Source organism: Balaenoptera musculus, chromosome 15, assembly GCF_009873245.2.
Source record: "Balaenoptera musculus isolate JJ_BM4_2016_0621 chromosome 15, mBalMus1.pri.v3, whole genome shotgun sequence".
NCBI lineage: Eukaryota > Metazoa > Chordata > Mammalia > Artiodactyla > Balaenopteridae > Balaenoptera > Balaenoptera musculus.
In genome coordinates this window covers 25,139,391-25,160,809 of record NC_045799.1, presented here as the reverse complement: position 1 = coordinate 25,160,809, position 21,419 = coordinate 25,139,391, and the positions used below count along the sequence as shown (strand labels likewise).

The following is a 21,419-nucleotide window of genomic DNA, read 5'->3' as shown; positions in this document are numbered from 1 at the left end:
TTGCTGTGCTTATTAAATGAATAAATATATATAAGCACCTAGAACAGGACCTCACACAAATTAGGGACTTTGGTAGTACTAGCCATTTATTATATAAATGATCATTTAAGAATAGCCCAGAGGGAATTTCCTGGTGGTCGGTGGTTAGCACTCCGCCCTTTCACTGCTGGGGCCTGCATTCAATCCCTGGTCAGGGAACTAAGATCCTGCAAGCCGCGCAGTGCAGCCGAAAAAAAGGAGAAGAATAGCCCAGATTCTGGGCCACATGAGAGGCATCTGTCATAGTGCACTGGTGTATCTGGGACTGAAAAGTGAAGCAGTTATAATTCTGAGAGGCCAAAACAGTTTATGATACTGAAGATGTTGCCCAGCATGATATGATTAGGTTTGGCCAACTTCCCATGTAGTGTTTTGGCTTTAGGTTGGTTCCTGGCTCATTTAAAAGCTCATGAAAATCTGTAGCTGATGAATATAATTTTAAAAGGTGCCCATTAAAATGGTGGTGTTCAATAAGAATGTCCATTAGTACTTATCCTTTAGAATAGCTGGTTCTCCAGTGGCATCAAATATTGTGTTACAACAGAAGCCAAGCTTAAATCAAGGGGCAGTGATTAGAAGGGTTCATGAATATCTGCTATTAGGGAAGGTTTGAAGGGACAGGACTCATGGCAATCACAGGGGACCCAGTATTTGGTCCTTTCTTCTCTGGAGAGCACCACCATTCATGGGACAAAGATTGAAGGACTATGCCTCTGTTGCAGACCCTTGGGAGAGTTTGATGCTCCTATGGCCAAGGGTGGCAGGGTTTATCAGGATCACTGAGACAGGCAACCACCCCAAGCACAGCAGTCTTTACTTTAACAAGGTCAGTAAACCCACCGTCATCATAAACATAGAAGCAATACCTATAGTCTTCAGGATTTGTACACTTGGCAGGGCCACCCTTTGGGAAAAGGGATATGCTTACAAGTACTATCAGCCATTAAGTCTCCTCCCCTCTGACCAGGGAAATTCACCCTAAGGGAAGTAGGTATTCAACAGAAGGAAGATAGATAGATAGATAGGGCATAGTGCAAGGCAGACCTGGGTTAAGCACTTCACATACACTATCTCATCATCTTTGAGGTAGGCATTTTCTCATTTTATAGATGAGAATACAGGCTATAATCAATGGTAGAGGACTGCCACTCCAGACTGCTCAAAGCCTACACTCATAGCATTTTCAAGAATTAGCAAAACCCACCAGTAGGGTACTGACTTAATAAACTATGGCATAACATGAATAGACTCTTATGCAGTTTTAGAAATTATAAAGATACTAACTTGGAAAAATGTTCTTGATACTGAAAGATTCTATGGTGATAGGATTATGGGAATTAAATTTTTGAAATTATAAATTCATCTTCTCAATTAGAAAAAGACTATATACTACATACTCTAAAGCCCAACTTCTAAAAACACACTTAAAATCTAATGTTCTGTTCAAATGTGAAAACTGAGTATTGCCAGGGCAAAGAATCTGGATTGGGGAGGCCAGGTCAGAACTGGGGCCTCACACACCACAGCAGTACTTCTTCCAGGCTGCCCAGCCCAGCATTTTTTCTGAACACTTAGCCTGCAAAATGTTTGGGGGGAGAAGGGGCTACAGGTCTGCATAGTCTATGTTCCTCTTAAAGAAACTCAGATACTAGAACACCTCCTACCACTTACAACCCACAAGCTAGGCACTGCTTGCTCTAGGCATGGGGATACATCAGTGAACAACAATCATACTCCCAGCTTTCAGCACTTACAGTGGCCTGAGGGGAAACAACAGTTGACATGCGGTGGGCAGGGACCTCTGAAGTATAGAGTGAGCCAGGAGGAGATCTTAGGAAGAGCTTAAGCTTTTTTGTAGGTGAGGCTGGGGACAGGTATGGAGTCAAGAGGGTTTTATAAAGACTAGAGATATAACTGCATGTTTATGTGCTTATGAAAATGCACATCAGCATACAAAAGACTTCTTAGGCAGTCACGGAACATGTTTATCTAGTCTCAAACTCTTCTTTACCATGGGACATCCCACCCCGCACCCAGCATAATTAGGAACACTCTTCAACACTGCTTCCTAAGACACTTTGGAAATGGTGGTCTGGTTCCCTTATAACCATGGCCCTTGATCAGAAACTCTCAATGGCCTTTGCTTTGTCACTCCATAAAAGGTTCCTTCCAGCTGAGCTGTGGTTGGTATGAGGTAATACAGTAGACAGAAGAGAGGCTGATGCTATTGTGAATGGGTAACCTAGGGCAACCCATCATTTTAAGTGGGTCTGCTACAGTCAATCCAATTTTAACCAAACAATACCTCAACTGGACTATCTCAAAGAGTTAGGATCAGTCCAGAGAATCTGTTTTGAGAATGGAGTTAAGAACTGGAGTTGAAATTGCCAGCCTGTCACCAAACTGTAAAGTCCCATGTCTCCCCACTAAAGAAATGAACAAAACACACATATATACGCACAAAAGCGCTAATTCCACAAGAGGCACTGATCCTTGCTTTATTCACGCAGTAACATCTGACATTGGGAATTGTGTGGATATAGATACAAAAGAAGGAAGATGAAATCATAAACAGCAGTTGAGTTCATTAGGGCAGTGCTGGCAGCTCAGCCAGTGTGTAGTCCCCTCAGGTCCTACTGGGTTGAGGGAATGCTCTGCCCCCTCCACTGCTTCTTGGCCAAGATGCTTTACAACACTTGGCCTATACTTTAAAATTAAGGGTCACAGTGATTAAAAACAACACAGTCAAGACATTCAAGGCTGAGTGACTGCTCCTGGAATAGTCTGGCAACAAGAAAGTGAGGAGCAGCATTATGCCCTTATCCTTGGCAAGTGCGTGCAAGGCAGATCACAGCAGACATGTAAGATGATCTTTTCCCCTGTGCTCAGTGGAGAAATACCTTTTCGGCCAAAACCACAGAAGGCAGAACCAGAAGGAAGCCCCAGAAGCACCACACAAGTAATATCGCCTCTTGGTTTCTCATGATCACATTCAAAGGCTACTTTAATACAGAAAATAGAAAAAGCATTTGTGGTGGGTCCTTTTCAAATCCAGAACACAAGTTGGGGAGGAAAAAGAAAAGCTTCCTCTAGCATCATGGTTTGGACTCTCAAGAGTTCTCTACTACACATGCCACACCACTTCCTCACCAATAGAAGCCCAACAGGGGTTTTTCTTGGAGTGCCAGTTACAAGACACACCCAAAGGCTGTTACCTCTAAACTTCTCTTAGTGGCCAATAAGGAAGAAAATGCTAAGAAAGGTACTTAGCACCTTGTATTCCCTTATGTAGTAACAGCTGGAGGACTTAGCAGTGAGGTAGTGGCAACAATCCTCACATAATGAAAAGAATTCAAGTCTATACAATCGTTCTCTGGACACTGAAAACAAGCTGTCCTCCCAGACCTCATCCTCCAACCACCCTCTCACGCGAAGCTTGTCTACTTCCGGTATACCGGGAAGCTGAGAAGGAAAATGGCTACCCAGCTGAAGTTTCTCAGGACTAGCATACAGAGACCTCGCCAGAGCCTAGGCACAAACTGTTCTGCTGAATTCATTAGGCATAATTTTTTTTTATAGAAAAGAAAACTGAAGGACAAACCAAATTGAAAGAATCACTGTTATAATAACTTTAATTTATCTTGCATTTTACAGAAGTCTATGAACGATTTTAAAAAAGCACTGCCTTACCCCATCATATTTCTCTTGACAGTTGTTAAAGTAGGCAATGAGTATGTCAACAGCTTGAGCAACGGCATCTTGCAAGAATTTCGGACCAACCGGCCACACGCCAAAGAACTTGGCAGCTTTTCTATCTTGTTTTTAATACAGTGGTATATCCACTCTGATGGTAAACCTGTCCAGCCAAATCTCCACAACACACTTTGCAAAATCAGTGGTGATTAGCAAATTAGTTAGCTTTGGCACGGAGCTGTGCTCGCTTGCCTGTGACAGCCTGGAAGCCAGTTTTGATGCTGGCAACAGAGCATCGAGAATGACAAGTTTCACACTGTAAGAAATAGAGTCGGGTGTCCTTTTGCAGGATTGTGTCCGGTGATCGGCACGTGTGACAGGTGACATATTCCTCTGCAGGAAAAGCAACATAAGGAATTACCTGGTAGCCACAGTGAGCCAGAGGTTTCTTTCTTCTGAAACACTTCTACTGACTGCAAGCCCACGCTGGCACCCAAACCAGGAAAGCTTAGCTTAGCTACACTTAGGTATTCTCGGGGTAAGAAAACACAAACTATCTGATGTGATGCTTCACATACTTAGCAATGGGTTGAAAAAAGACCCCAAATGTCCAAAGAAGCAGTGACACTTGCCAAATGCCTACTCCTGGCTGTGTTTACAGGAGAGCCAGTTAGAGAACTTACTAGCTTTCCTAGGTGGGAACAGATCTGCCAATTTTAAGTGATTAGGAAGGTAACAAAACTGGGTCAGGCCAGGTCTGAATGCAGACAGATTTCTCTGACTTGGCCTTCAGCCTGGAACCAACCAGCAGCCTTGATCAGCTGGGTCGTCTTAGGAAATCCAAATCCCTCCCCATGACCCCAGTCGGCCACCAAGAGCCACCTCCCACCCCAGCTCCCCACCACTATCATTTTCCCTCATCTTCTAAGGCCAGCCTTTCCAGCTTCATTAAAAACCAATGGCTGTCCCCCAAAATACTTCAGCCCAATAAGAACATTTCAGAGCGACATGTTAAAAATTATAAACTTACTGATATATCTTCTCAAAACATTTTCTATCTGTTTCTGTTGGAATCTTCCTTTAATTACAAGTTGGTTATTACCATCTATAGAACCACTATGAAAGAAAACAAAAATATCTCCATTATTATTTTTTTTTTTTCCTATAAGGAATCAAATTCCAGGGCCTTTACATTTAATGAACTTAAAATATATTCAATGGCACAGGATAAGTTCTAGGAGCAGTACTACCTGGTTTCTCAAAATTTATTTCTTATTAAGTAGTTGGTACCTGATGACCGTATTTCCTAACATTAAATTCAATTTTCAATTAATTAAGTCTACAGCAACAAATCTGATTTGTAACTGATTTTAAGTCTAAAAAATTTATTCCTTAACTGTCTGTGTGATGACCCATTCACCCAACAAAAGGACAATCACACTTTTACTGAATGCGTACCACATGCAAAGCAGTGAGGTAGGCTATAAACACATGCAAAGCAGTGAGGTAGGCTATAAATACAAAAAATATGAAAGGAACTACAGATATCTTTAAAAATTCTAAGGCCAAATCTTTTGATTCAGTCACATACAGCTGATGAAAATGTTCTAAAATTGTGGTGATGGTTAACTATGTGAACAAATTAGAAACCATTGGATTGTACATATTTACATGTGTGAATTTTATCTGTAAAGCTGTTACAACCCTCCCCCAAAAGTACAGTTGAAATCACAGGCCTCATATTGTCAATGGTGCTTAAAAAAGAAACTTTTTGAAAAGAAGTTGCTGACAAGTACTTTTGAGAAAGCAAAGCTCTCGGCTAGACGTCATTTGTTAAAAATTACGAATCAGAAAGTGAAACAACAAAATTCAGCCAAGCAGCATTAAATTTATATTTGCTCCGTATCTTATTATAAAGCTGACTTTTGCAGGAACCTCTCCTGTGATTCTCCTTTAACTATAACAGTTTATTATCATCCTCCATGAACTGCAACCCCTAATCTCTAGGCTACAGTGACTTCAATGCTTGATGCAAGAAATTTTTTTCATTCACTGTCAAAAGAAATTGAATTTTCTCAACAACCCTATAATATTTAGCCCACTGACCATAAGTTCACTGGTCACAACTTGTTATAATTTACCTCACCTCTACAAAAACTAAATTATTCTGAGAAGTAGGAAAAACACCACCTTTTACTCCATCAGTTTATGCAAGTTAAAAACAATGATTGTAACAGATTTACATTTAAAACACAATTCTTCCACAACACAGTCCACATATCTACCACTGGTCAAGTAAATTACTCCTTAACCCCAAAGCAAATAACAGCCAATTCCAACAAACTGAGTTTCAAGAGTAGGAAGAGAACAGGACACCTCAGTTATCTCTCTACTGCCAGCAAGGCACAGGATTAAGGCTTTTAAGAGTTCGAGCTCCTGAGAAAGGCAGACCTGAGTTTACATCTTGACTGCAATTAACTAGCTATGTTACCAACCATACAACTTCACCAAACCTGTTTCCAAATGTGTAAGACAAGGGTAATACTAGTTTCTACTAACAGTTCACATAACTGTTTAAAGATTGAGATGGTACCCAAAAAAGTGCTTGGCATACAATGGGCACTCAGTGTCTTAGTCATATTTATTATGCCCTAATTCTGCATTACTTATTTTTAAAGGGACATTCAGCTTCCTAGCACTTATGGCCAAACTAACTGGGATGGGCTCCATGGGACACTGGCCCTCCCGAATGGTGATGGACTGGCGTGGTGTCTTCAACAGGAGAGCCCTAAAGACAGGGAAGTAACTATTTAATTATGGATACCTGTTTCAATGTTTCTCCCATGCCACTCATCAATTTATAAGCTGTACTTCATCAACAGCCTATTTACAATTTAGAAAATAAATTCTGTCCTAAGAAAATGGCTTCCTCTGAAATCTGGTATTTGCTCCATAAAAAGACCCAAGAATTCCAATTAATGACAAGAAACTCTCTAAACATGGCAGAGCCATGGTGCTCACTCTGGTATACCAACAGGCCTGTTCACAGAGGAGCCAATGTGAACTTTGTTTCCTATTCCCAAGTAACCAACCTCCCATAGAAATGAACAAGTTTTCCTCCTTCACTGCCCTAAAAGTTCTTCTGACAATAAAGTGAATTTTTTTTTCTAAGCGTGTTACATATCTTTTCAAGTTAAGAGAAGTTCTTATGAAATGTCCATTAATACTGTAAGTAACTATACATAAATGTGAATATAGTTTCTTACCTTGTACCCAATTCAGCCAATAAAAATGCAAGGAGATGTTTGGGCTGACGATGTAATCTAAAAAGAAAGTGGAATAATATAAACCTTATCTTTCATGGAAATCTAACCAAACTTCTAAAAACCTCACCCTGTTCACTGTTTTAACTTGTTATTACTCAGCTATTAGGTGAATTTTAGCACAGTTCATCAAATTCTGAAATGAAGATAAATGATACCATTTGTTTGCATTTCAAAGCCCATAAAACAATATTACATTTTATTTACAAACATATACACATTGGTAAATGTCTATAAACAGGGACAGGAAAGGTAAATACCAACTTTAGAGGATAAAATCTTTTTCTAGGAAGGAAGGTAAAAGGGATCAGAAAGAGATATAAAGATGGCCTTAAACTGTAACTGTAAAGCCCTCTTTGTAAAGAAGCAAAAAGATCTGAAGCAAATGTGTCAAAAGGTCAAAATACACCAAATTGAGGCAATGAATACTCGGGTATTTGTTATGCTAATTCCTATATATTTCCTGTTTGCAATTTTTTATTTAAAAAAAGGGAAGTATTTCACAGCAGCACAATAGCAGAAAATTTAAAACAGGTACAATATTCACCAACTGGGAAGTGGTTAAATAAATTATGGTACATCCATTCTATCTTGCTTTTAAAATAATACAGGTCTCTAAATACAGAAAAAACAAAAAGATGTATCCACATAAAATGAAAAAAGCAAATACAGAGCAAGGCCACTCAGTATTTTCACTTTTTAATTCTATTCATTTGGCACTGTTTGGGCTTGTTCCAATAAGTAGATATTACTATTACAATTTTAAAAAGTTATTTTTAAAAAGTTACAACTTTAAAAAGTTATTTTTTCCCAAAAATGTAATGAGTAAGGGTTGGTGAAAATATAATAAAACAGGTAGACACTTACGTTGCTACTGGGAGTATAAACTAGTGTAAACTTGTTGGAAAGCAACTTGCCAATGTCTGCCATAAGAATGTCCACTCCTTGTGACTAGGCAATTCCACTTTGGGAATTTTTGCCCTAAGGCTCTATTCTGAGTTCTGCCGAGATAATGTATAAGGATGTTTCCTAAAGCTCTGCCTCTGATAATGAAAAATTGGGAGCAACAATGTGCAAGTAAGGAACTGTCAGAATATGTTGTATAGAGACTTCCCTGGTGGCACAGTGGTTAAGAATCCTCCTGCCAATGCAGGGGACACAGGTTCTATCCCTGGTCCGGGAAGATCCCACATGCCACGGAGCAACTAAGCCCGTGCGCCACAACTACTGAGCCTGCGCTCTAGAGCCCGCGGAGCCACAACTACTGAAGCCCACGCACCTAGAGCCCGTGCTCTGCTGCAAGAGAAGCCACCTCAGTGAGACGGCCGCGCACCACAATGAAGAGTAGCCCCCACTCGCCGCAACTAGAGAAAAGCCCACGCGCAGCAACGAAGGCCCAATGCCGCCATAAATAAATAAATAAATAAATAAAATATTTAAAGCCTTGTGCTTCAAAGGATGGCAAGAAAGTGAAAAGACAATCCATACAATGGGAGAAAAAAATTTATCTATATATATAAAAAAAGAATATGTTGTATAACTCCTAAAAACATTTAAAAGACTAATGATAAGGGTAAAAAATTCACAATATATTAAGAGAAAAATATGTTAAAAACCAGTATAATACCAATTTATTTAAATATATATAGATGCATAAAAGTAGCAAAACATAAAAATATTAAACTATGATTACCTATCTCTTAATGGTGGACTTAACAGATGACTTTTTTTTCTTTAGTAGGTCTATATTTTCTAATTTTTCTATAATAAGCAAATACTACTATCGCCATCAGCAAAAAAGTCTAAAACCTTTTAAGTCATGCCTAAGCAATGAAAACAAGTGGGCAGGGAATTTTTAGTGATTATATTTTCTTTGTTTACTGTTCTTTTCCCTTTTATCTGAAACAAGTATGTATCACTTATGAAACTAAAAAGAACAAACAGGAGATAAGGTCAGTTGCCCTAAGGAACCTGCCAGAAAAGGTGTAGCTGAGGAGCTTTGAGAAGAGCCAGCCCCAGACAGTGACCTGGGGGTGAGACAGGCATGGAATGAGATGGTAATTAAGAAAGTCGAAATCTCATCAACTGTGTCTTGGCAATAACCATCCAAGGAAGAAGCACATTAAATTCAGCTGCTTTCCCAAAGCTCACTGCTTGTACTTGCTTGGCAGGCCCACCCCAGGCTGATGAGCTTCTCCACCTCCCTGGGCTCTCCAGGCCCCTGTCTAAGGACTACAGTCAGCCTTCTTACTCCTCACTCCATCTGGTTAGGATCCTCTCATGAGTCAGCATGAGTGGGCTTCTCTCACTTCTGGATGCCCAATAAAACAAACCTAAAGCAGCTTTCGATTCATAATCGATAAGAACTGACGGACTTGAACTGTGACCTCCCTCGACCCAACCCTGACACCTGTGCATTCTTTCTACTTTTAATAAAGTCCACAATAAGCGTATTTAACATACACTCCACTGAGAATCTAGCATTTGGGATGGAGACTCTGCATCAACCAACTTACAATTTACAGATATCTGTAAAGTTGACAAAAGAAGTTTTCTTGGTTCCTACTCGGACGACCTGTGGAGGTTTCATGACAAATTTCCTTTTCTCTCCAGCAACCATATCTGGATTCTTTTCCCTCATGATGTTGAACACTCGATTCAGTAGCTATAGAGATAAAGTGGTATTCATGTACAGTCTTATTAATAGTAGGAGTATAACGTTCCCACTTGAGTCATTGTGCTTTTCCTTTAAACAGAACAAACTTTACTTCTTACTAAATGTACACACACATCACATGTTCTGGGAGCTCCCTGAAAGCAAGACTCAATTCTCAACCAGGAACTGGTCCATTATGGATGCTTAACAGTTCCTTGTTCAAAGTTAAAGGAAAGAACAAGCCCCTAATTCTACTGTTTCTGTGGGAAAGTATATGGTACCTGGAGAAGTAAAATTCAGACTACCCTGAACAAGCAAACTCCAGACTACTATGGCCCCCTATTAGCCACTCCCTCTCCCTACTGTCCCCCTTCAGTGGGGCTCCAATGACCTCAGAAGTTCATGGATTCAGATGGAACAGTGAGTACTATAATGACTGCCACATTGTGGACAGCCTGCCCCAAACGTCGGCATCAGGCAGTGCTGTGCATTGGCTGTGTGACCTCTCTGGGTCTGTTTCATTATCAACCTGTACTTCAATGGCCCTTTCAATTCAGGGAACATTTATCCTGCTTTTGTTTTGAGTTCTACTGAACAGTTTAGCCCCCTTTCATAACAGAATTTGTCTTACCTCCTCATATGTGTAGTCTCTTTCTGAACCTGCCCAAGCAGGGCCTGTCTGGTTACTGAATGAGATACCATCATCTTTTTTGCTGTCTTCATCTTCTAAAGCTACAGATAACAAAGACTGTAAGAATGAGGGGTAGAGCCTGATACAATAACAAAAAGGGGAGAAGGGAGAAGCAGATCTAGAGAAATGAAAGCTTCAAAGACATTTGTCTTCCTTCCCACAACTGCATTCACAACAGCCTCAAGCATAAAGGCATCAAGGCTCACAAATAACCTCATATTCCTTAAGGGGATGTTACGATTTTCATAAACCACCCTTAATAGAGACCTCTCTAGGAATTTGTGGTTAATACAGACACATCGAACTGTTTCTTGATTTAACAAACATAAGATAAAATAATGCACTGGGATAATTAGAGGAAAAAAATGTCCAATTGTTTTGAAGCACTTAAGAAACATATACATCCATAAAAACCCATCTGCTGACTATACTAAAGTTCTCTAAAGCAGCTATAGCACTTAGAAGCCAATAAACAGCACTTTTAACAAAATAGTAAAAGATTTTTTAAACATTATTTAAAATTCAGTTACAGTAATTGTCCCAATAGTCTAAATCAGTATGTTTTAATGTAATCACAATTGTCAAGTTCTTCCCCCATGAAATCTTTTAAACTGTCATTATGAAGTTAGATTCTGTTTCCTTTTAGCTTCCATTATTAGGCAGTGGAAATAAGGGGCAAGAAAAAATAAATAAGGCCACCCATGAAAGAGACTAGGCCAAAGGCTTGTGTAGCCTAGAAATGAGCTAAGCTCCCAATATTACCTTCATCTTTCTCTAGTATTTCATCCTCATCTGGGAACTTGACATTCTTCTTTTTCTTCTTTTTATTGCCAAGCATAATGTCAAGGTCATCCTCTGGTTCAGCTGGTTCTTGAACATCACTTTCAATCTTAAGGTCCTAAGAAAGTGAGATAAGAGTCTCAACATTTTGCTACCAGGATTATTATCATTATTTTTAAATGACATGGGCTGACATGGTTTTGGAGGAAAAAAATATATTAAACATTCAAAACTGAAGTTACAGATCAGAACTCTCTCTCACAGGTGAACCAAACTGGTTCAGAGTCTGTCATTTAAACTGGAAAAATTTTAAGACACTTTTGTGGGACCTTTTCCTTTCTTTTATCCATCAGCCTTGGGATCTTACTGTAATTATTGTCCATGTTTTTAAACCAGGCCACTGTCAGAATCAAAGAAACAAAGATTCTTAAATCTTCTCAGTGACAATCTTCAGCAGGAATGGGGTTCAGGAATGTTTTAAATAAGTTTCTAAGTATTCTGATGCAGTTCGTAGGAGGGTTTTTTTTTCCTTCTGACACCAAATATGTGATGTTTTTCCACCTCAGTTCTCCAACTCTCTGACACTAACTAGGTGACCTACAATTCAATGCAGTTCTAACACTACCCAGAGTTAGTGACAAACTCCATGGGTTTAAGGGCTCAGTCGCATAAGACTGTCTTCATTTCAGAGGCCAGGTACAAATATGGAGTCCCCAGGTTTCCAATACATATGTCCTACTTCAAATTCAGAGGTTCCCACACACCCCTGGTTCAATAATTTGCTAGAAGGACTCAAAGAATTCAGGAAAACACTTTACTTAACTATTACTTTATTATATTATATATATATACAATATTATAAAGGATACGCTCAGAAATAGCCAAATGGAAGACATGCATAGAGCAAGGAAAGGGAGGCAGGAGTGCAGTGCTTCCATGCCCTTTTCAAGTATACCACTCTCCCAACACCCCAGTGTGGTCACCAATCCTGAAGCTCTCCAAACCCCACTGTTTAAGGGTTTTTTTATGGACCTAACCCATGAAAGCTTTTTTGTGGAGGCTTCATTATGCAGGCATGAATGATGAAATCACTGGCTCTTGGTGACCGAACTCATATCTAGAGATTCCAAGAGTCTTAGGAGCTATGTGCCAGGAACCGGGGACAAAGACCAAATATTTTTTTTTATACCACAGTCAGCCTGGTACCAGACTGTGAGGAGGTCTTTGGGCATCACTTCAATAGATGAAACCACAAAAGAGGGAGAAGGCAGAACCCACGGAGAATTAGGGTCCTATGATGAATGCATAGAGACAAGGTAAAGCTTGATCCCAAGATTAGCTGCTATAGTCATGGATGTAAATAGGGCATAACCTTGAAATGAGACATAAAAAACCCCAGAAGAGCAGAAAGGGCCAGTTTCAGTCTCTAGCCTTCTAATCTCACCTCCTTTCACCAGTGTATCTAACTCCCTACCCTGAAGTGTGCTGTCCACATTACCCATCAATATCTATTTTTGTGCACCTACATCCTGAACTACTCTGTAAATGGCTATAGTCATTTTAGAAATCTAATCAGCAGAAAAGTTGGAATAGCCGGGAGTAAATGAAGCTCAGCCTTGAGATGCCAAATCCAGCTGTGTAGTCTCAGTGCCACTTTTGGCCATCAAAGACCAATCAGCCCATGTGTATTAGCTGGATAACACCAGACAAGAAACCTGATATTAACCTACTCTCTAATAAGATGACAGTCAGTAAATGAGAAACTCAGACATGCTAAATATAAATTAGCACACATCAGCCAGCTTCTAGTCCTATATTATTATTTATTTTATCCCAGTAAGATCTATTTCCAACCTGAGGCTAAGACCTAGTGAAAGGTAGAGAATAGCACATAGTGTTTTTGAAGATTTTTCAAAAGCCCTGTGGTGCTCTGAAAATTCAGGGGGAGAGTAACCCAAGATCTTAAAAACACTTCAGCCTCAAGTTAATGCCCATGTCTTGCCTGATAAGGGTACTTGTAACCTCTTACGTTATGACTTCAGTAGCAGAGAAAAAAGTATCCAAGCACTAAATTAGAGCTTACAAGTGACTCTTCAGGACAAAAGCTACTAGAGAAATTTGTTAACCAAGACTTTCTGTGGTACATCTCTGATGTGTCACCTTGTTACCCAGGATATTTATACCTCATTCATTCAACATAATTTGAGCATTTCTCTTTATCAATTTCCTTATAACAGTAGGAAGAGAAGAGAATCCCCAAACAGGGAGAGAGTAGGATAAATCCAGGTAAAATAATCTTGTTCTAAAGAACTCTAAATTATCCCTGAACCTCCAAAAACAGGAAAAATATCTTATTTGTTTCAGTACCCTAACAATTAGCACACAATGCCTGACTCACTATCATCATTAACACATATTTGCTGAATTAACCAAGTCATTAAAATTGTGACATTGTTTCCAAAACTCAATGAATCACTGCTATGTGTGGGATACACCTTATTTACTTGAATTTGAGCAAATAAATAATTTACCAAAGAAAAATTTGGGTAAAGGGCACAAAAGGGGACAACTTAGTGCATGTGTATGTGTATTCTCACTCTTTCTCTCTCATAATTCTGAGATATTTGTATTAGAAATCAATCCAGTAATAAGACAATTACAGGGCTTCAAGTCCCTACAAGACCAGAGAACTCCATAAAACCAACCTGAGTGCTCTGGTTCTCCTACAGGCTATAAAATCATCAGCCACCAACCACCACAGGCTGGGGTTCATTCTTTGCTGCTCAGAAGAATACACATAAATTTGTGTATCCTCAACATGCTACCAAAAGTTTAACAGAAGAAACTATATTTGCTCTATAGGATTTCTCACAGAAATCTCTCTCCTCAGCCAATCTCAGTATGATTAATGACAAGTGGCATTTTGTAATCATCTTAACGGCACACAATACAATGTGTAAAACCTAAATTTACATTCCTTTGAACCATCATCCCTTTAAGATACCTAGTCAGACAAAAATCCCAAGAAACTGACCTTAACAGTGGTGACTAAATACTTAATAACAAAAGCAAAACTAGTAAGAGATGAGACAAACAGGGAGAAACATCAGCCACTAGCAACCTTTCAAGAGGTCAAATTTTACCTTCAATAAGAAAGCAATACTACCTTTACACCTTCTTCAGCTTCATCAATATCAAATATCTTTTTTGTTTTTTTCTTCTTTTTCTTCTGATTAAAGAAGTTCAAGTCATCTAGATCATCAGAAGCATCTAAAAAGATAATTGAGATTATCAATTATTAACAAATAGCAGAAGGCGAAGCATTAAATTATGAGTTAAACCAATGTTTCAGCTATTAATCGATCAAGTCACCAGAATAGCGAGATTGGTATTAATTAGCACAGTAATTCCTCCACAGCCACAAAGGTTAGGGTTCTGAAAACACAATGGCAGGTCAACTCAAAACTTTGTAGGAAAAATCTGGTTAGGGGACCATGTTGGGAATATTTATTTAGTAATCTGACCATATGATGCCTCATTGTTCCCAAGACAAAGTCAGGGTTCTAACATAATTTCCAAGGCTCTCCAGCTTTCTCTCTCTACTTCTGCCTACTCTCTCATCTCCCACACCTTAATTCCTAGTTCCAGCTCAACTGAACTACCTCCACTTCTTAGTGAGGTGTGCGTCTCTCACCTTCAAGCCTTCCTATGGGCCCTCCCACACAGCTCTTACCTTCATCTCACAGGATCTTTGTTAGAAGTTACTTCCACCAAGAAGTCTTCTCTAAGCCTATCCCTCCTGTTCCCCAACTGGGTTAGGTGTCCCCTAGGTGCTTTGATAGTACTTTCTATCACTCCAACAGAGGTGTTTACCAGCTGCTTGTCTATCTCCCAATGAGATACTAAGGGGCTATGCCTTTCTCACCTAAATCCCAGTGCGTAGCTCAACGAATTATTCAATCAATCAATCAACAAAGGGCCTTATAAAGTATTTCACATTCATTAAAATGAGGCTATAATATGAATAAAATGAAATTTTATCCACCATTAGTGAGTAATAATGGGTTTGGTTCAGTAAGTTTTCCATTTGTTCTGCCCTATTGTACACTAGAAATATTTAAAAATGCCCCTACTACAAAGTTTTTCAAGGAACTATTTATGAATTAATTTCGTCTTAATAAAAGAATGATTTACTTTCCAAGTTTGTCTGAAACATGTGTAAGATGCTTAGCACATGGTAGATGCTCAATGAATGTTAATTTTCTCTATCCCTAGTACAGTGTCTTCTATTCAATAGGCATAAATATGTTTACTTAATCATTTATTTCTAATTGTCAAATGCTGTCTGTGTTAGAGCACAGAGTGAGTAACTCATGCTGGTGTCTAAACCCAAACATTGCAGGCTGTAATTTTAATCTCTTCTGTATGTTTTCAAACTTGTTAAGACACAAAACTGTTTATCTTGGTCCCATTTCTTTCTGCCTACACTCAAATACTACCACCATTAAAACTGGAAAAGAGACATCCCGAAAGGCTAGACTAGAAAAACCAGCCCTGGAGTGACAAAGTTTTGTCATCTCTGTCTTGTGGATTCAGTGGAATTTTCCCTGAAACAAGTCTATCGGAAATCTGGCAAGGTCCCATGCACACAGACCGCTGATGGCCTCAGCTTCACTGTAATAGATAGCCTCTCAGGTTGAGAGGCCACTGTGTACACAAAATCCAAAACACACTGATGGAAGAGAACCAGGTCTCCCAGGACAACAGTGACTCTCTCATGTCTACCACTTACCTTTTTTCCTACTGTCCTCTTCATCGGCTTCTACATCTTTGTCCTCAGTTGGCTCTGGCTCCACTTCTTTTGTTTCTGAGGGCTGGGTTTCTTCTGTCTGGGCATCCCCTTCCTCATCTAACATAAAAGGCTTCTTCTTCTTCTTTTTCTTCTTGCTCATAGTAGGATCAAAAATCATCTGTTTAAAAGACAATAAAAAAGAAAAGGGGACCACGTGATTATTTTTAATGATACTCACATTCCAAGTATGCTGTATTCTCAAAAGGCATACTCTTAAAAGAAAGAGTATCTGACGCATTAAAGTATCTAAAAGGATTTTACAAAAAAAAAAAATATATATATATATACACACACACGCAACCTTCCTTATACTATTAAAAGTTGAGGGGGTGCTGCCCCAAAACATATGTACATGTCTTTTAATTTAAAATTATCACAAGATAACAGAATTTAGGAAAGGCATCTTAGCAATAACCCATGCTTCACCCCTCACTTTATGAATGAGAAAACCAATGCCTAGACAAGTCATACATGTTTTATTTAAGGTTGGTAACCTGGGGTTGCTATACCAGGAGACTTGAACTGATAAAAAAAAAAAAAACTTAAAAAATATTTTTATCCTGAAACTCAGACAAGCCTTTAAGGAAATCCATCCGCAACCCTTCATGTAGCAAATCTCTGAGTAAAAGAAACTTCTATACAACCTTTTACTCTGCTTATTGTTTCTGGAACATTAAAAAATACAGATAAAGTTTTTAAAAGCACAAGTCTAGAACCTAACTGATTGAATTCAAATCCTGACTCTGGTTTTTACTTTTGTTACCCCAGGTAAGTTCTTGCCCTCTCCCTGCCTCAGTTGTAAAATGGAGATCAGTAGCAGAAACAAAACCAAATCTCACGAGGTTATTAGGAGGACTAAATAAGTAAATAAATATAAAACACTTGGCGCAGTGCCTGGCACAAAAGTACTCAATAAATGTTAGCAATTATTATACAATTTATATAATGCTTTACAGTTGACAAAACATGGTATCTCTTGATTCCTATCACTGAAATTTCATCAACTCAGGGTGATCTAATTTCCAAGACATATCACAAAACTCAAAAAAATTCCCAAAACTGATTCTGATTAACTTAAATTCCTTTATGTCCCAAGTACATTAAGGAAACTGAGCTACACTGAAACCAAACTATGGTCTGTAATAAGGTAGGGTAGTGTAAGTATCATCCTCACCCAACAGAGAAGGATTTGCAAGACATTCTGGAAATTGATACAGCCTCATTTCAAAGTTATCCCCTCCAACCTTAAGAAGGCTCTAATTGTATAAATGAATAATTCTGAAAAGCAGTCAGTCTGAGGAACATAATCTGGCAAACTTAGAGAAGAGGATAGAAGAGCCAGGAGGAAGGAGTTCCCCACTGCTGACCTACTGGGTCTTAAGTCACCCTACATGGAGTGTTGTAATCTGTTCCACGGAAGAAGCTATAATTCATCCTTATTCCTGAAATATGGAAGTCTGGCAAAAGGACAGACAACACTCCAGGCACTACAAATTTGGTTGTCTGGCAGGGCTTACAATTCACTTACTGCATTTTTTTCAAGTATCAAGTTTCTTAGAATATTAACTATCTTTTAACTATTATTCAGCAAGACAGACTAAAGATAAGGGGGATCCTAAAATCATCAAAGGACATCCTCACAACCGCCCTGGTATGCTCTGAAAAACATTCATATAGGTCCACAGTGAAATAGTACAGTTGTAGCCTTGTAAAGGGTTATAAACATGAAAGAACTGTACACTGAAGTAATTAACACCTCTCTCAATTACTCTCTCTGGATACTTAAGACATATACTCATTGCCTCATTTTATTCACACCACTCAGCAAAACCAGAGTTTAAAAATATGGAAATAGGGATTCCAAAATAGTGCCCAAAGCAGACCTCCCCCAAACCACAAGGTCACATCAGTCTTAATTTTAAAAATGTGGTTTTTGGGACTTCCTTGGTGGTCCAGTGGTAAAGAATCCACCTTACAATGCAGGGGATGTGGGGATCGGGCAACTAAGCCTGCGCGACAACTACTGAGCTCGCGCACCTCAACTAGAGAGCCTGCATGCTGCAAATTACAGAGCCCATGAGCTCTGGAACCCGGGCACCACAGCTACAGAAGAGAAAACCCAACACCACAACAAGAGAGAAGCCCGCGTGCCGCAATGAAAGATCCCACATGCCCCAATGAAGATCCCGCGTGCGGCAACTAAGACCTGATACAGCCAAAAATAAAATAAATAAATAATAAATAAATCCTTTTAAAAAATGTGGTTTTTTTTTTTTAAGACTTTCATATCTGACTTAACAAATTATCACAGTCCAAATGTTTTGTTTATGAAACTAGCTGGGATGTGAGACGCAAACAGTTGCTCACGGTACACTTATGGAAAATCACAGACTCTTTTGAGCTTTCTTTTTTTTAACTCTAGATAGAACAAAGCCTTCAAAAGTTTTCTCTTTTCAACTTCCCACACTGGGTTGGGTTGAAGAAAGTGAGGAAAAGGGACAGCAGCAAAAGTTACCCTGACAATAGCCTAAAGTGCTTCAGCAAGTTGGAAGCCTACTCCCATCTATCATACCTTACTCAGGATGTTAACTTTAAGGCCACAGCACACCCCACCCAGAAGGCAGGAGTGAGTTACAAAAGAACCCAGAGAAGCAAGGTGAGCAGAACAAATGCTCTGAACAAATGTGTCGTCATCTCTGGGTGACAGGATTCTGGGAGATTTTTATTTCTCTTTGTATTCTTCTGCATTTTGTATACGTCATACAACACATATTCCATTTTTAATCAGTTTCTTTTGTAAAACACCTTACTATGTTGTGTGAAAACCTGACGTTCAGATACTTTGTGAATGGGGCCTAGTAATAAGCAATAATCTTAGCTATTGACAGCACTTTCATGCCTGCAGATTAGGGAATTTTTCCTCACAAGACAGCACTTATATTTCTAGAATACTGCTTTTTAGAGATCATGGTTCCACCAGTTTAAAAGAAATTATGTTATGTGAGTTTTGGGCTTACTTGCCAGGTTTAAAAGGAAGTGTGTGCAGTTTATGGCAACTATACATTAAAAAACTATTAAAAGCAAAAAAGGAAATGTGAAAAAAGAAATAAATTACTTTTTAATAGTGGGTTCTTTAACCCTCTATCCTGGCCACCAGGTAGGACTACTTCCACTGAAGCGAATCCCTCACAGTTTATAAATCATTTCCATGTACAGATTTTCACTCGATTCTTACAATTCTGTAAAGTAGCCAGAAGTTAAGGATTGGCCTAAGAAAACTTATCTATCCAGCAGTATTAAAGGAACCAGAACCTGCACATACCTTCAGAGTGGAAGCCAAAGGCAGGATTCTAGTCATACTAACTTGCTGTGTGATCTTGGGCAACTTAACCTCCATGAGCCCTAATTTCCTGTTTACAAACTGGACTGGTAGATCTGAGAAATGCAAAGCTGCTTAATACTTTATGGGCTTCCAAAGTCCTCTGCTGGAATGCTAGTTCTGACATCTCTGCTTGACGAAATCCTTTTCACCCTTCAGTAATATTCCACTTCCTTCGACATCTGATCCCACTGCTAAAACTGAACCCTCCAGCCCTCCAAATCGCCGTTAACTGCTCTATTTCTACCTCCTGTACCAACTAGTAGTAAATCTCTTACAATACTTGCAAGTACTTTACCATAGAAAACCAAATACAGAAGAGCACCCCAGAGAACTTTGCACTATACAGGTACTTTATTTGTTAAAGGTTATGAAAAGCTTAGAAAATGGGTAGAAACAAAACAAGCATGAGACACTGCCACTCTCAGAACTTTTGAAATAGTGGCCTAGAGCAATGTCTACCATGACCTCCAAGCAAGAACCACGTACCTCCCTTAGACTCACTTTCCTTCCTAAGAGAGCAAGACCCTCCTAGTCACCTAAATGGAGATTTGGAATTCTACTACTGGCTCAGCCACTTACTATTTCATCATGGGTATTATACAACTCTCTAAAAGCCTCGGTTTTCTCATTTCTAAAATGGGCATAACAATAATACCCACCTTAAAGGGTTGTCATGAGAATCAAATGAGAGCTCAGAATCCCCTCCAAAATAAAATCCAAATTCCTTAACTTGGTTTTCAAATCCCTCCATGAACTAGCTACTACCTATATTTCAAGGGGTTAACTCTAACCAAAGTGGATAATATTCTACTCCCTTGCCCTGGATCAGGCCTTTCCACTACTTGAGGAAATTCAAAGCATTTCCAGGGCCTACCTCAAAAGCCAAAGCTCGAAAAAGCCTCGAATTTTTCTCTTCCTTCTCTCCGAGGCCCTATTGGCCAAGCACTCGAATGCTTACAGAAATTAATTAAAATTCAAGGGGGTTTTTCTGGTGGGGAGAGCTGGCCGGTAAGCGGTAGCTCTCCCCGCAGTGTTTATACCTACGGATATCGCTTAAAGCCAAATTTCATTTTAAGTCGTTTGGTTTTAAATAAACTGGGATAAATCTGGCCAAAAAGGGATCTGAGGAAATTTGCTGAGGTACAAGCACGACAGAAAAAGACCCAGGCAGCTTTGCAGCTCAGACTTCCCGCTGACGTCGCTGAGAGCTCTGCTAAGGAAGGCTCAGGGACTCCCGCCCTAAAACTTTCCGAAAAGGTTAATCACTTTTTCAGGCTTAAGGATCTTTTCCTCTCGTCCTATCCCCCTCTACATGAGAACAAGGGTGGGTGCCGGGCAGGACAAGCCAGCCTGCAAAGTTTTAAACTAGGGCGCTCCACCGGAGCCAAGAGACGCTCCTCTCGGCACCACCAGCGCCCAGAGAGTGAGAGTTGGAGCTGCACCGTCAAATCGAAAAGAATGCAGGGGCCGCCAGCCCCAATCTCGTTCAGCTGGGGCATTAACCGGGCATTCAAGCCTCTTCTGGAGAGCGACTCAACGTGCTCTCCATTCCGGAAACGCCGGCCACGGGAGGACGCCGGCCTCAGCGCCGCCACCCTGAGGAGAGCGGGGCACGGCCAAGCCGCGGCTCCGGGGCCCTCGCCGGCTCTGCCGCTCCCCGTCGCCTAGGCCCGGCTGCCCCACATGGCGGCGGCCGGCCGCTAGGCCGCAGGCCCAGTCTCCCACACTGGGGTGGGTCTGCCTCACTGCCTCCGTCCCTAGACCTAGCACCAGCCTCAGGCCCTCACCTCGTCCCCGGACATGGCTGCGGCTCGAGTGGGCTCGGCACGGACGGAAAGTCTGACAGGTCAGCCCCAGGCCCAGGCTTCAGCGTTGCTCCTGCCGACACCTCTCCCACCACCGCACTAGGATCTTGCATCAGCGAAAGGGAACAACACCCCGCCCACTCTTCCCAAGAGTTAGAAATGCGCCTGCGCAGAGACCACCAAGGCGCAGGCGCGCGG

General features: G+C 40.2%; 1 protein-coding gene across 1 annotated transcript; it reads right to left on the bottom strand.

Moving 5' to 3' along the window:
- Positions 1–2,511: 2,511 nt before the first annotated feature.
- EIF2S2 (eukaryotic translation initiation factor 2 subunit beta) lies at positions 2,512–21,381 on the bottom strand. Its single transcript, XM_036826149.1, has 9 exons — positions 21,204–21,381; positions 15,975–16,152; positions 14,349–14,452; positions 11,165–11,300; positions 10,343–10,443; positions 9,572–9,720; positions 6,999–7,055; positions 4,763–4,848; positions 2,512–4,125 (listed from the first exon to the last, which is right to left on the bottom strand). The coding sequence occupies exons 1-9, from the start codon at positions 21,216–21,218 to the stop codon at positions 3,950–3,952; spliced, it is 1,002 nt and encodes a 333-aa protein (XP_036682044.1). The 5' UTR covers positions 21,219–21,381; the 3' UTR covers positions 2,512–3,949.
- Positions 21,382–21,419: the final 38 nt, after the last annotated feature.

Excerpts from the sequence above, each read along its gene's own strand:
- EIF2S2 (XM_036826149.1), bottom strand. Across the intron at positions 9,721-10,342 it reads GAGACTACACATATGAGGAG|CTACTGAATCGAGTGTTCAA; the intron begins GTAAGACAAATT and ends TTATCTCTATAG. Across the intron at positions 4,849-6,998 it reads TTGGCTGAATTGGGTACAAG|TGGTTCTATAGATGGTAATA; the intron begins GTAAGAAACTAT and ends TTTCTTTCATAG.